The 14,639-nt window shown below is 49.9% G+C and overlaps 1 protein-coding gene across 1 annotated transcript in view; it reads right to left on the reverse strand.

Annotated features, from left to right (window-relative positions):
* UVRAG (UV radiation resistance associated) overlaps window positions 1–14,639 on the reverse strand; it is a 161,991-nt gene that overhangs the window by 142,133 nt on the left and 5,219 nt on the right. Inside the window, exon 2 of the mRNA XM_060235346.1 lies at window positions 5,992–6,109. Coding sequence (XP_060091329.1) covers window positions 5,992–6,109 — 118 coding nt within the window. The remainder of the gene's footprint in view (window positions 1–5,991; window positions 6,110–14,639) is intronic.

The raw sequence follows: 14,639 nt of genomic DNA on the forward strand, positions 1-14,639 counted from the left end.
CAGACCTCAAAACAAAGGAGTTCGACAACCTTGCGAAGAAGGGTCAACCCTGGTGTGTATTTGAATGGAAATCCACAGAGAATGTCCAGGATCTCTGCACATCTTTTGCTTTGACCCAGATGGCCCAAGCTAGCCTTACTGGGTCAGACCTTGGAAGTTAAGCAGGGGTGGCCCTGGTTAGCACTTGGATGGGAGAATGCCAAGGCAGTCAAAGGTTGCTCCACAAAGGCAGTCAACAACAAGAACCTAAGAACATAAGAGAAGCCCTGTTGGATCAGGCCAGTGGCCCCTCCAGTCCAACACTCTGTGTCACATAAGAACATAAGAGAAGCCATGTTGGATCAGGCCAGTGGCCCCTCCAGTCCAACACTCTGTGTCAAATAAGAACATAAGAGAAGCCATGTTGGATCAGGCCAGTGGCCCCTCCAGTCCAACACTCTGTGTCACATAAGAACATAAGAGAAGCCATGTTGGATCAGGCCAGTGGCCCCTCCAGTCCAACACTCTGTGTCAAATAAGAACATAAGAGAAGCCCTGTTGGATCAGGCCAGTGGCCCCTCCAGTCCCACACTCTGTGTCACATAAGAACATAAGAGAAGCCCTGTTGGATCAGGCCAGTGGCCCCTCCAGTCCAACACTCTGTGTCACATAAGAACATAAGAGAAGCCATGTTGGATCAGGCCAATGGCCCATCCAGTCCAACACTCTGTGTCACATAAGAACATAAGAGAAGCCATGTTGGATCAGGCCAGTGGCCCCTCCAGTCCAACACTCTGTGTCAAATAAGAACATAAGAGAAGCCCTGTTGGATCAGGCCAGTGGCCCCTCCAGTCCCACACTCTGTGTCACATAAGAACATAAGAGAAGCCCTGTTGGATCAGGCCAGTGGCCCCTCCAGTCCAACACTCTGTGTCACATAAGAACATAAGAGAAGCCATGTTGAATCAGGCCAGTGGCCCATCCAGTCCAACACTCTGTGTCACATAAGAACATAAGAGAAGTCATGTTGGATCAGGCCAATGGCCCCTCCAGTCCAACACTCTGTGTCACATAAGAACATAAGAGAAGTCATGTTGGATCAGGCCAGTAGCCCCTCCAGTCCAACACTCTGTGTCACATAAGAACATAAGAGAAGTGTCAGAACTTGTAACTTTCTCTTTGTCTGCCTTGGCCAAACCGACTCCATGCTGTAACCTAACACTAACACAGAGTCCACAGCCTGAGCCATTAACCCTGCCCTCATAGCTATTCCAAATATTTAGGGCTCCAGGAAGGGCGACAGATAGTCTCTGTTCAACATCCACAGGTGCCCTTTTGAAGACAGGCCGTTTGGCCTTCACCACGGGGAGGCATCCTCCCTTCTGATAACGAAGCCTGGGAAAAGAGACACTTGTCTGTAACCCGTGTGAATGATAGCTTTATTGTACTTTACTGATGGCATAAAATGTAACCAAATGCCAGGACTCGGCATTGCTGTTATCTCGTTGCTCTAGCACTGCAGTTCTTCAATAAAGATCCTAACTTTGTAACAAGTATTGGAATCGTCTGAAGTTCGTTCCAGTTCTGACAAGAAGCCCTGTTGGATCAGGCCAGTGGCCCCTCCAGTCCCACACTCTGTGTCACATAAGAACATAAGAGAAGCCCTGTTGGATCAGGCCAGTGGCCCATCCAGTCCAACACTCTGTGTCACATAAGAACATAAGAGAAGCCATGTTGGATCAGGCCAATGGCCCCTCCAGTCCCACACTCTGTGTCACATAAGAACATAAGAGAAGCCCTGTTGGATCAGGCCAGTGGCCCATCCAGTCCAACACTCTGTGTCACATAAGAACATAAGAGAAGTCATGTTGGATCAGGCCAATGGCCCCTCCAGTCCAACACTCTGTGTCACATAAGAACATAAGAGAAGCCATGTTGGATCAGGCCAATGGCCCATCCAGTCCAACACTCTGTGTCACATAAGAACATAAGAGAAGCCATGTTGGATCAGGCCAATGGCCCATCCAGTCCAACACTCTGTGTCACATAAGAACATAAAAGAAGCCATGTTGGATCAGGCCAGTGGCCCATCCAGTCCAACACTCTGTGTCACATAAGAACATAAGAGAAGCCATGTTGGATCAGGCCAATGGCCCCTCCATTCCGACACTCTGTGTCACATAAGAACATAAGAGAAGCCATGTTGGATCAGGCCAATGGCCCATCCAGTCCAACACTGCGTGACACACAGCGGTCAACAAAACCCAGGTGCCATCAGGGGGGGGCAGGACACTAGAAGCCCTACCACTGTTGCCACCACCACCAAGCACCAAGAATACAGAGCACCACTGCCCCAGATATAAGAGAAGTCATGTTGGATCAGGCCAATGGCCCATCCAGTCCAACACTCTGTGTCACACAGTGGCCAAAAAACCGAGGTGCCATCAGGAGGTCCATCAGTGGGGCCAGGACACTAGAAGCCCTCCCACTGGTGCCTCTCCCAAGCACCCAGAATAGAGAGCATCACTGCCCCAGACAGAGAGTTCCAACAATACGATGTGGCTAAGAGCCACAGGTGACCTCTGCTCCATATGCTTATCCAATCCCCTCTTGAAGCCATCTATGCATGTAGCCGCCACCATCTCCTGTGGCAGTGAATTCCATGTGTTGAAGTACTTCCTTTTATCCGTTCTAACCTGACTGCTCAACAATTTCATGGAGTGCCCATGAGTTCCTGTAGTGTGAGAAAGGGAGAAAAGTCTTTCTTTCTCTACCTTCTCTATCCCGTGCATAATCTTGTAGACCTCTATCATGTCACCCCTCAGCTGTTGTTTCTCCAATCTAAGGAGCCCCAAGCATTTTAACCTTTCTTCACAGGGAAAGTGTTCCAAGATAAACCACCTCCATTCATCTCTTGCCTTGAAAACCCAACGAGGGTTGCCATAAGTCAGCTACGACTTGACGTGCTTTCCACCACTGACTTGTTCAAGGATTAGTTACCATAGAGATAATCTACTTAAGAGAATATTAAAATAGATTATGCCCAGACATGGGACAGGTCAGAGGTAGAGCGGTGGCGGAGCTTACATTCCTTATATGGGGCACACCAGTTAGGGCTACGTACGACGTGATGAACTTTCGTCTTCTTGGCAGTGCACGTGAGAGGCAAAGCACAGAAGGCTTAAACGTCTGAAGACATCTCAGGCTGAACAGATCTTCTGACATGGACCCTTCTACAGTTATTACTACGACCTCTGGAGAGCAGCCAAGATGTAAGACAGTTTCCAAAATTTGGTTGGCCTTCCCTAACATAGAGATATGATAAGCTTTAAGAATGTAAGAACATAAGAGAAGCCATGTTGGATCAGGCCAATGGACCATCCAGTCCAACACTCTGTGTCACATAAGAACATAAGAGAAGCATCCAGTCCAACACTCTGTGTCACACAGTGGCCAAAAAACCCAGGTGCCATCAAGAGATCCATCGGTGGGGCCAGGACACTAGAAGCCCTCCCACTGTGTCCCCCCCCCCCCCCGAAACACCCAAGAATACAGACCATCACTTGCCCCAGACAGAGTTCCACCAATATACTGTGGCTAATAGCCACATCTGCTCCATATGTTTATCCAATGTTTGACCCATGACTGCTATTTCCCATAATGTCACCCATCACTGCTTTATTTCAGGGGTTTCTGGGGACTTCCTGTATTTGGCATGGGACCCAGAATGCAGTTGGCTGCTCCTTCAGACAACAGGCTTGGTTTTTTCCTACAAGGTCTAGTTCAAGCCAAACTTCAGGTCACCACCAACATGGAAACAACCATCTCTTTGGCAAGATTTTTTGCGAGAATGTGACACAGAACTTAAGAACATCAGAGCAGCCCTGCTGATCAGACCAATAGTCTATCCAGTACAGCATCATCTCAGACAGTGGCCAACCAGCTCCTCTGGAGGGCCAGCAACAGGGTAGAGAGGCCGAGGCCTTCCCCTGATAAAATATCATAAGAGCCCTGCTGGATCAGAGCAGGGAGGGTCCATCTAGTCCAGCATCCTGTCTCACACAGTGGCCAACCAGCTCCTGTGGAAGGCAAACAGCAGGGCATAGAGGCCGAGGCCTTCCCCTGATATGAACATCAGAAGAGCCCTGATGGATCAGACAAGCGGTCCATCTAGCCCAGCATCCTGTCTCACTCAGTTCCTGCAGAGGGCCAACAACAGGGCATGGAGGCCAAAGTCTTAGCCAGATGTTGCCTCCTGGCTCTGGGATTTAGAGGCTGACTGCCTCTGAGTGAGGTTCCCTTTAGCCACCATGGCTAGGAACCACTGAGAGACCTATCTTCCATTAATCTACCTGATCCCCTTTTAAAGCTGTATATTCCTGTAGCCATCACTACATCCTCTGGCAGCAAACTCCACAATCACTCACTGTGTAACAAAGAAGTTCTTTTTCACCATTTTGAATCCAGCTTCACGGGATGCTCTTTAGTTCTAGTATTTTGGGAGAGAGGGAAAAATGTCTCCATCAACTTCTTCAGCTTAGGACCAGGCACTCCACGAGCATTATATGCTGTTTCATATTCACAAAACTTGGAGGAGAGGTGAATGGGCAAGAAGGACAACAGGGTTGTTGGTGTCTGCCCTCCATTACAGAACATTCTCCCCTTTCCCCAGTATTAGTACCGTCACTAGATAAGAAAATAAGAACATAAGAGAAGCCATGTTGGATCAGGCCGATGGCCCATCCAGTCCAACACTCTGTGTCACAAAAGAACATAACAAAAGCCATGTTGGATCAGGCCAGTGGCCCCTCCAGTCCAACATTCTGTGTCACATAAGAACATAAGAGAAGCCATTTTGGATCAGGCCGATGGCCCCTCCAGTCCAACACTCTGTGTCACATAAGAACATAAGAGAAGCCCTGTTGGATCAGGCGAATGGCCCATCCAGTCCAACACTCTGTGTCACATAAGAACATAAGAGAAGCCATGTTGGATCAGGCCGATGGCCCATCCAGTCCAACACTCTGTGTCACATAAGAACATAAACGAAGCCATGTTGGATCAGGCCAATGGCCCATCCAGTCCAACACTCTGTGTCACATAAGAACATAAGAGAAGCCATTTTGGATCAGGCCGATGGCCCCTCCAGTCCAACACTCTGTGTCACATAAGAACATAAGAGAAGCCATGTTGGATCAGGCCAATGACCCATCCAGTCCAACACTCTGTGTCACATAAGAACATAAGAGAAGCCCTGTTGGATCAGGCCAGTGGCCCATCCAGTCCAACACTCTGTGTCACATAAGAACATAAGAGAAGCCATGTTGGATCAGGCCAATGACCCATCCAGTCCAACACTCTGTGTCACACAGTGGCCAATATATTATCAGGTGAAGGCACTTTTTGTTTCCAATTCACTTTTCGTAACCACCTCCCTTTCTTATCCCAAGGTCTAGCTGCTTTTTAACAGTGCTCTAATCGTAGTTTTGGCTACCTCTGGTCTGCCGAGTGGCTAATCAATGTGCTGGCTGAGATGTGTAAACTGCATGTGGCTTTTGTGTTCTTTATTGTGTTTTTCTAGCGATAGCTTAAGAGCCCCGCGGTGCAGAGTGGTAAAGCTGCAGTACTGCAATCCGAGCTCTCTGCTCACGACCTGAGTTCAATCCTGGCAGAAGCTGGGTTCAGGTAGCCGGCTCAAGGTTGACTCAGCCTTCCATCCTTTCGAGGTCGGTAAAATGAGTACCCAGATTGCTGGGGGGAAAGCGTAGATGACTGGGGAAGGCAATGGCAAACCACCCCATAAAAAGTCTGCCGTGAAAATGTCATGATGCAACATCACCCCAGAGTCAGAAATCACTGATGCTTTCACCTTTACCTTTTAGTGATAGCTTATGGGGCACCACAGTACACCGTCCAGTGAAAAGGCGGCAAATGTTTTATGTTAGCCCTATAAGACAAGCAGATTGAGAAAAGGAAAGGGGGAGGAGGAAAGAAATGAAGGCTTGTGTTTACCTTTGCAGATCTTTGTATTATCACACAAGTGAAGGGTGAAGTAAGTATCCAAGAGACGAAAGCCGTTCCTATTGATGACGTTCCGGGCTGCGATGTTCCGAAGGTGCCGAAGACGCCGCTACGAAAGGAAAGACAAAGCAAACGTCATTCAGGACGACAATGCTGGCAGGAGTAGCATCGTAGACAACCTTTGCTACTTTTACAGGAAGAGAGACGGGGCTCTCCAGAGGAACCTACTGGCCGCTGTATGAAACAGGAGGCTGCCCCTAAAGGACTATTGATCTGATCCAGCAGCGCTTTTCTTATATTCTTAATGTATTAGGGCCCCTGTATTCTGAGGAACTTTCCTGGGATGAGCAATTTAAGAAGCCCAGCTTCAATTGACAAGGTGGTGTGAACAGCATTAAGAAGACCGCAGATTTAGAAGAAGAATTGCAGATTTATGCCCCGCCCTTCTCCCTGAATCAGAGACTCAGAGTGGCTTACAATCGCCTATATCTTCTCCCCCCACAACAGGCACCCTGTGAGGTGGGTGGCGCTGAGAGGGCTCTCCCAGCAGCTGTCCTTTCAAGGACAACCTCTGAGATAGCTATGGTTGAGCTAAGTGGAGGAGTGGGATGCAAGTGGAGGAGGTGCAAGTGGAGGAGTGGGGTGCAAGTGCAAGTGGAGGAGGTGCAAGTGGAGGAGTGGGGAATCAAACCCGGATCTCCCAGATAAGAGTCCACACACTTAACAACTACACCAAACTGGCTCCCCTCCTTCCTGTTGCAAGGAGTTTTTATCATTCCTGTATCTCCAGCCATTGACCAGATCACGCCTGGTCTGCAAGACATTTCCCAGGGCTTCTTCCTGGAGATTATTCCTGGATCTCTTTGACCCTCAAGTCTTCCAAATCTCTGTTCCCTGCTTGGAGAAAGGGAAGAGCTTGAGCCACTCATTATTTCTCCTGCTAGATCTACTAGCATTTGTATGAAGGGGATTTATACCCCACCCTTCTCTCTGAATCAGAGTCTCACAGCGGCTTACAATCTCCTTTATCTCCTTCCCCCACAACAGCCACCCTGTGATGTGGGTGAGGCTGAGAGCTCTCCCAGAAACTGCCCTTTCAAGGACAGCTCTGCGAGAGCTATGGCTGACCCAAGGCCATTCCAGCAGCTGCAAGTGGAAGAGCGGGGAATCAAACCTGTTTCTTCCAGGTAAGAGTCCGTGCAAAATTACCTGTACAATTACCCCAAGGCACAAAGAATCAGCGTTTGGAGGCTGGCCAGAACAACATGAAAAAAGACAGAACTTGTTACACCCCTATATGAACATATGAAGCTGCCTTATACTGAATCAGACCCTTGGTCCATCAAAGTCAGTATTGTCTTCTCAGACTGGCAGCGGCTTTCCAGGGTCTCAAGCTGAGGTTTTGCACACCTATTTGCCTGGACCCTTTTTTGGAGATGCCGGGGATTGAACCTGGGACCTTCTGCTTCCCAAGCAGATGCTCTACCACTGAGCCACCGTCCCTCCCCTGATTGTGACTCCATGGCGAGTGTGTGCGTCTCCACCCTTCACTTGCTCAGCAACCGTCCTTATCTTCCAATAATGTTTCCGCTTTACAAATGGAAACCTGGGACTTACAGATACATTCAAGCATGCACAGAAGCATAAATAAGTCTTGCACAGCAGACTCAGCTTGCGAGACGCTTGCCTCATCAGTGTTTTATCTTCCAGAACAGCAATAAAGATCGAGTCAATGCAAGAGCCGAGTCAGCAGTGAAGCTATCTTCACTTGAGCGATCTCAAGAAAATCCCATCTTGATCTATCTCAAGAAAATCTTGATCTCTCAAAGTTGCTAATGGGACCAGAACAGAGGTGGCCGAACTTGCTTAACGTGAGAGCCACATAGAATAAACGTCAGACATGAACATGAGAGAAACACGAGACATGAACATAAGATGTGGGAGGGAGGGAAGGAAGGAAAGCAACTTTAACTTTAAATGCATTCTCCAAGCCTCCAACTGGCTTGGCTTCGAGATGTGATGTCAAGAGACAAGCGCCTTCCCCAAGCTGGCTGACAGAGCAGTGGGGGCTACAAGAGCCACACAATATGGCCTAAGCCACCGTTTGGCCACCCCTAGACTAGAAACTAGCTCTTCTACAGCAGACCAACACAGCTGCTCTCTGAACCTATCTTCACAACATTTATGCAATTTCAGAGCGTTTTCACACACTTTGGTGTGTGCCAGTTTGGTGTAGTGGTTAAGTACGTGGACTCTTATCTGGGAGAACCGGGTTTGATTCCCCACTCCTCCACCTGCACCTGCTGGCATGGCCTTGGGTCAGCCAGAGCTCTGGCAGAGGTTGTCCTTGAAAGGGCAGCTGCTGTGAGAGCCCTCTTAGCTCCACCCACCTCACAGGGTGTCTGTTGTGGGGGAGGAGATATAGGAGATTGTAAGCCGCTCTGAGTCTCTGATTCAGAGAGAAGGGCGGGGTATAAATCTGCAGTCTTCTTCTTCTTCTTCTTCTTCTTTATCTTGCTCCAATCCTTGAAAAAGCCCAGAGACGTTCCAACTTTGAAGGCTCCTTCCCACAAACAACTCTGTGCAAACAGGGAACCTATCTCTCCTCCCCTCCCTCCTCCTTTTGCTTATCGTGCTGGTTTTGTATTTGCGGAGAGCTTTTAACCTAGGGCCCGTTCCAAAATGTGAATCTGTGCGACGCACGACCTGCAGTCTGAAGCGACACCGTCCATTCTACTGCTGCAGCATTCTTGCTCTTTGTTGTCCCAAATATGCAAAAGCAGTCTTTATATTCCTAGTTTAAGAACATACAATGCATAATCCATAACTTTTGTTAGCATATGAACAGGGCCAGCCTTGCCGCAAGAAGAAGAAAGATGATGATATTGGATTTATATCTCGCCCTCCACTCTGAATTTCAAAGTCTCAGAGGGACTCACAACCTCCTTTATCTTCCTCCCCCACAACAGACACCCTGTGAGGTGGGGGAGGGGGCTGAGAGAGTTCTCACAGCAGCTGCCCTTTCAAGGACAACCTCTGCCAGAGCTATGGCTGACCCAAGGCCATTCCAGCAGCTGCAGGTGGAGGAGTGGGGAATCAAACCCGGTTCTCCCAGATAAGAGAGATATGGCTGACCCAAGGCCATTCCAGCAGCTGCAAGTGGAGGAGTGGGGAATCAAACCTGGTTCTCCCAGAGAAGAGAGCTCTGGCTGACCCAAGGCCATTCCAGCAGCTGCAAGTGGAGGAGTGGGGAATCAAACCTGGTTCTCCCCGATAAGAGAGATATGGCTGACCCAAGGCCATTCCAGCAGCTGCAGGTGGAGGAGTGGGGAATCAAACCTGGTTCTCCCAGATAAGAGAGCTGAGGCTAACCCAAGGCCATTCCAGCAGCTGCAAGTGGAGGAGTGGGGAATCAAACCTGGTTCTCCCAGATAAGAGAGATATGGCTGACCTAAGGCCATTCCAGCAGCTGCAAGTGAAGGAGTGGGGAATCAAACCTGGTTCTCCCAGAGAAGAGAGCTCTGGCTGACCCAAGGCCATTCCAGCAGCTGCAAGTGGAGGAGTGGGGAATCAAACCCGGTTCTTCCAGATAAGACAACTAAGGCTGACCCAAGGCCATTCCAGCAAGTGCAAGTGGAGGAGTGGGGGAATCAAACCCGGTTCTCCCAGATAAGAGAGCTCTGGCTGACCCAACGCCATTCCAGCAGCTGCAAGTGGAGGAGTGGGGAATCAAACCTGGTTCTTCCAGATAAGAGAGCTCTGGCTGACCCAAGGCCATTCCAGCAGGTGCAAGTGGAGGAGTGGGGAATCAAACCCGGTTCTTCCAGATAAGAGAGCTATGGCTGACCCAAAGCCATTCCAGCAGGTCAAGTGGAAGAGCAGGGAATCAAACCCGGTTCTCCCAGATAAGAGAGCTCTGGCTGACCCAATGCCATTCCAGCAGCTGCAAGTGGAGGAGTGGGGAATCAAACCCGGTTCTTCCAGATAAGAGAGCTCTGGCTGACCCAAGGCCATTCCAGCAGGTGCAAGTGGAGGAGTGGGGAATCAAACCCGGTTCTTCCAGATAAGAGAGCTATGGCTGACCCAAAGCCATTCCAGCAGGTCAAGTGGAAGAGCAGGGAATCAAACCCGGTTCTCCCAGATAAGAGAGCTCTGGCTGACCCAATGCCATTCCAGCAGCTGCAAGTGGAGGAGTGGGGAATCAAACCCGGTTCTTCCAGATAAGAGAGCTCTGGCTGACCCAAGGCCATTCCAGCAGGTGCAAGTGGAGGAGTGGGGAATCAAACCCGGTTCTTCCAGATAAGAGAGCTATGGCTGACCCAAAGCCATTCCAGCAGGTGCAAGTGGAAGAGCGGGGAATCAAACCCGGTTCTCCCAGATAAGAGAGCTATGGCTGACCCAAGGCCATTCCAGCAAGTGCAAGTGAAGGAGTGGGGGAATCAAACCCGGTTCTCCCAGATAAGAGAGCTCTGGCTGACCCAAGGCCATTCCAGCAGCTGCAAGTGGAGGATTGGGGAATTAAACCCGGTTCTTCCAGATAAGAGAGCTCTGGCTGACCCAAGGCCATTCCAGTAGCTACAAGTGGAGGAGTGGGGAATCAAACCCGGTTCTCCCAGATAAGAGAGCTCTGGCTGACCCAAGGTCATTCAGCAGCTGCAAGTGGAGGAGTGGGGAATCAAACCCGGTTCTCCCAGAGAAGAGAGCTCTGGCTGACCCAAGGCCATTCCAGCAGCTGCAAGTGGAGGAGTGGGGAATCAAACCTGGTTCTCCCCGATAAGAGAGATATGGCTGACCCAAGGCCATTCCAGCAGCTGCAGGTGGAGGAGTGGGGAATCAAACCTGGTTCTCCCAGATAAGAGAGCTGAGGCTAACCCAAGGCCATTCCAGCAGCTGCAAGTGGAGGAGTGGGGAATCAAACCTGGTTCTCCCAGATAAGAGAGATATGGCTGACCTAAGGCCATTCCAGCAGCTGCAAGTGAAGGAGTGGGGAATCAAACCTGGTTCTCCCAGAGAAGAGAGCTCTGGCTGACCCAAGGCCATTCCAGCAGCTGCAAGTGGAGGAGTGGGGAATCAAACCCGGTTCTTCCAGATAAGACAACTAAGGCTGACCCAAGGCCATTCCAGCAAGTGCAAGTGGAGGAGTGGGGGAATCAAACCCGGTTCTCCCAGATAAGAGAGCTCTGGCTGACCCAACGCCATTCCAGCAGCTGCAAGTGGAGGAGTGGGGAATCAAACCTGGTTCTTCCAGATAAGAGAGCTCTGGCTGACCCAAGGCCATTCCAGCAGGTGCAAGTGGAGGAGTGGGGAATCAAACCCGGTTCTTCCAGATAAGAGAGCTATGGCTGACCCAAAGCCATTCCAGCAGGTCAAGTGGAAGAGCAGGGAATCAAACCCGGTTCTCCCAGATAAGAGAGCTCTGGCTGACCCAATGCCATTCCAGCAGCTGCAAGTGGAGGAGTGGGGAATCAAACCCGGTTCTTCCAGATAAGAGAGCTCTGGCTGACCCAAGGCCATTCCAGCAGGTGCAAGTGGAGGAGTGGGGAATCAAACCCGGTTCTTCCAGATAAGAGAGCTATGGCTGACCCAAAGCCATTCCAGCAGGTCAAGTGGAAGAGCAGGGAATCAAACCCGGTTCTCCCAGATAAGAGAGCTCTGGCTGACCCAATGCCATTCCAGCAGCTGCAAGTGGAGGAGTGGGGAATCAAACCCGGTTCTTCCAGATAAGAGAGCTCTGGCTGACCCAAGGCCATTCCAGCAGGTGCAAGTGGAGGAGTGGGGAATCAAACCCGGTTCTTCCAGATAAGAGAGCTATGGCTGACCCAAAGCCATTCCAGCAGGTGCAAGTGGAAGAGCGGGGAATCAAACCCGGTTCTCCCAGATAAGAGAGCTATGGCTGACCCAAGGCCATTCCAGCAAGTGCAAGTGAAGGAGTGGGGGAATCAAACCCGGTTCTCCCAGATAAGAGAGCTCTGGCTGACCCAAGGCCATTCCAGCAGCTGCAAGTGGAGGATTGGGGAATTAAACCCGGTTCTTCCAGATAAGAGAGCTCTGGCTGACCCAAGGCCATTCCAGTAGCTACAAGTGGAGGAGTGGGGAATCAAACCCGGTTCTCCCAGATAAGAGAGCTCTGGCTGACCCAAGGTCATTCCAGCAGCTGCAAGTGGAGGAGTGGGGAATCAAACCCGGTTCTCCCAGATAAGAGAGCTCTGGCTGACCCAAGGCCATTCCAGCAGCTGCAAGTGGAGGAGTGGGGAATCAAACCCGGTTCTCCCAGGTAAGGGTCCGCACACTTAACCACTACACCAAACTGGCTCTCAACCATAAGTTGAGCGAACTTATAAGCTGCAGCCAACTTATGGTGACACTACAGGGTTTTCAAGGCAAGAGACCAACGGAGGTGATTTGCCATTGCCTGCCTCTGCGTAGGCAACCCCGGACTTCTTTAGTGGTCTCCCATCCAAGTCCTAACCCTGCTTCTTCCTCTGACAGAGCCTCTTCTCTAACACCTGGGGGTTGCTGCCCTTTTCCAAGCTTATTAATACCACAGGTGAGATGGAAGCCCAGGCTGACCACTTTCTGTGGAGCTTGACTAGAAGCATGAGCATAAGAAAGACGTCATGTTAGGTCAGGCCACAAAATGGCTGCCACAGTTTACAGTTCAGCGTAGTGGTTAAGTTCGATGTAGCGGTTGAGAGACAGTTTGCTGTAGTGGTTAAGTGCCCGGACTCTTGTCTTGGAGAACCAGGTTTGATTCCTGACTCGCAGAGCTGCCCTTGAAAACCTCACAGGGTGTCTGTTGTGGGGCAGGGAGGTCAAGGAGATTGTGAGCCACTCTGAGACTCTTGAGATTCAGAGTGGAGGGTGGGATGCAAATCCAGTGTCGTCATCGTCTTCTTTTGAGAGTCAAGGTTCCCTTCATCAAATATAGGGGAGCTTTGGGTCTTGAAAGCTCCTACTCCCAAAATCTCTGAGTTACTACTGGATTCACAATCTAGCCGGTTTGGGAATGAAGATTACATTTCCCCCCTGGATGAATGCAGAAATACACCAAATTTTGAGTCTCCAAGTTAGTCTGCAGAAACTTTTATTTTATTCACTTCGTTTATACTGCTCTTTTCTCCCCAGCGGGGGCCCGAAGTGGCTCATGTTGCTCTCCCCTCTTCCATTTTATCTTCACAACAACCCTATGAAGTAGGGGAGGCAGAGAGCATGTGACTGGCCCAGAGTCACTCAGTGAGCTTCCATAGCAGAGTAAGGATTCGAACCTTGGTCTCTTAGATCCCAGTTCAACACTCTGCTATTCTGAAAGAATAGCTTGGCTCACTATCTACCCCATCCTCCAATGTGGCTCCAATTCCTCCCCCCCCCCCCATATCTATTATAAGGAATTCTAATGCCACTTCAATACTCCTAGTTTGGACTGTTTCAAAGTGTTCGGCAAGCATTTCACAACATACGAGCGGCAAAATTGTGTCACCGACATTGCTGCTAAAGCCGGAAGAGTTGCAAAACTTATTTTCCTGGGATTTAGGGCAACGGTCTAGACAGGATTGCAAGAAAAGTGTTCTCCTTGCATACTTGGTGTGTGTGCACGCGCGTGTGCACCGTTTAACATTCTGGTTGAAATTCCTCAAGGATTCTTCAAAGATAAGTGAAAGCAAAGTTTGCATTGTAACCAAGTTTCCCTCCCAGCTGTTAAAATAATATGCGTTCCAGAAATTGGCCTTGTTTCCCAGTGCAATTAAAATCAAATCAATGGAACTGGATTACTGCATTCATCAAAGCCTCACTGAGACAATCCACTCTGGCTGCCAGTTATTTATCTCGAACATCTGACTGCCACCTTTCTGCCCAACTAAGGCCCTCAATTACCCCTCCACTATCCCACCGTCTGTCTTCTCTCTATCAATAGTCTTCTGGCACCAAGCCTAGAACTCGACCCTATGATCTGCTCTACAGGCACAGCAGCTTGTTGGAACAAGTGTTAGATGTGGGTATAGTGCTAGACTACAAGCAGTGGTGTTATGCCAGCCTAGGGTTGCCAAGTGCCCACTTATGATGGAAGGGCTTCTTCTGATGGCCTCAAACCACACACCCCCACCCGAAGACTAGCAGGTCTTCTCTGACTGTCCCTGCTGGTGGACCTCCTGATGGCCCCTGGGTTTTGACCACCATGTGACACAGAGTGTTGGACTGGATGGGCCATTGGCCTGATCCAACAGGGCTTCTCTGATGTTCTTATGTGACACAGAGTGTTGGACTGGATGGGCCATTGGCCTGATCCAACATGGCTTCTCTTATGTTCTTATGTGACACAGAGTGTCGGACTGGAGGGGCCACTGGCCTGACCCAACATGGCTTCTCTTACGTTCTTATGTGACACAGAGTGTTGGACTGGATGGGCCATTGGCCTGATCCAACAGGGCTTCTCTTATGTTCTTATGTGACACAGAGTGTTGGACTGGATGGGCCATTGGCCTGATCAAACATGGCTTCTCTTATGTTCCTATGTGACACAGAGTGTCGGACTTGAGGGGCCACTGGCCTGACCCAACATGGCTTCTCTTATGTTCTTATGTGACACAGAGTGTCGGACTGGAGGGGCCACTGGCCTGACCCAACATGGCTTCTCTTATGTT

Source organism: Heteronotia binoei, chromosome 3 (assembly GCF_032191835.1).
Source record: "Heteronotia binoei isolate CCM8104 ecotype False Entrance Well chromosome 3, APGP_CSIRO_Hbin_v1, whole genome shotgun sequence".
NCBI lineage: Eukaryota > Metazoa > Chordata > Lepidosauria > Squamata > Gekkonidae > Heteronotia > Heteronotia binoei.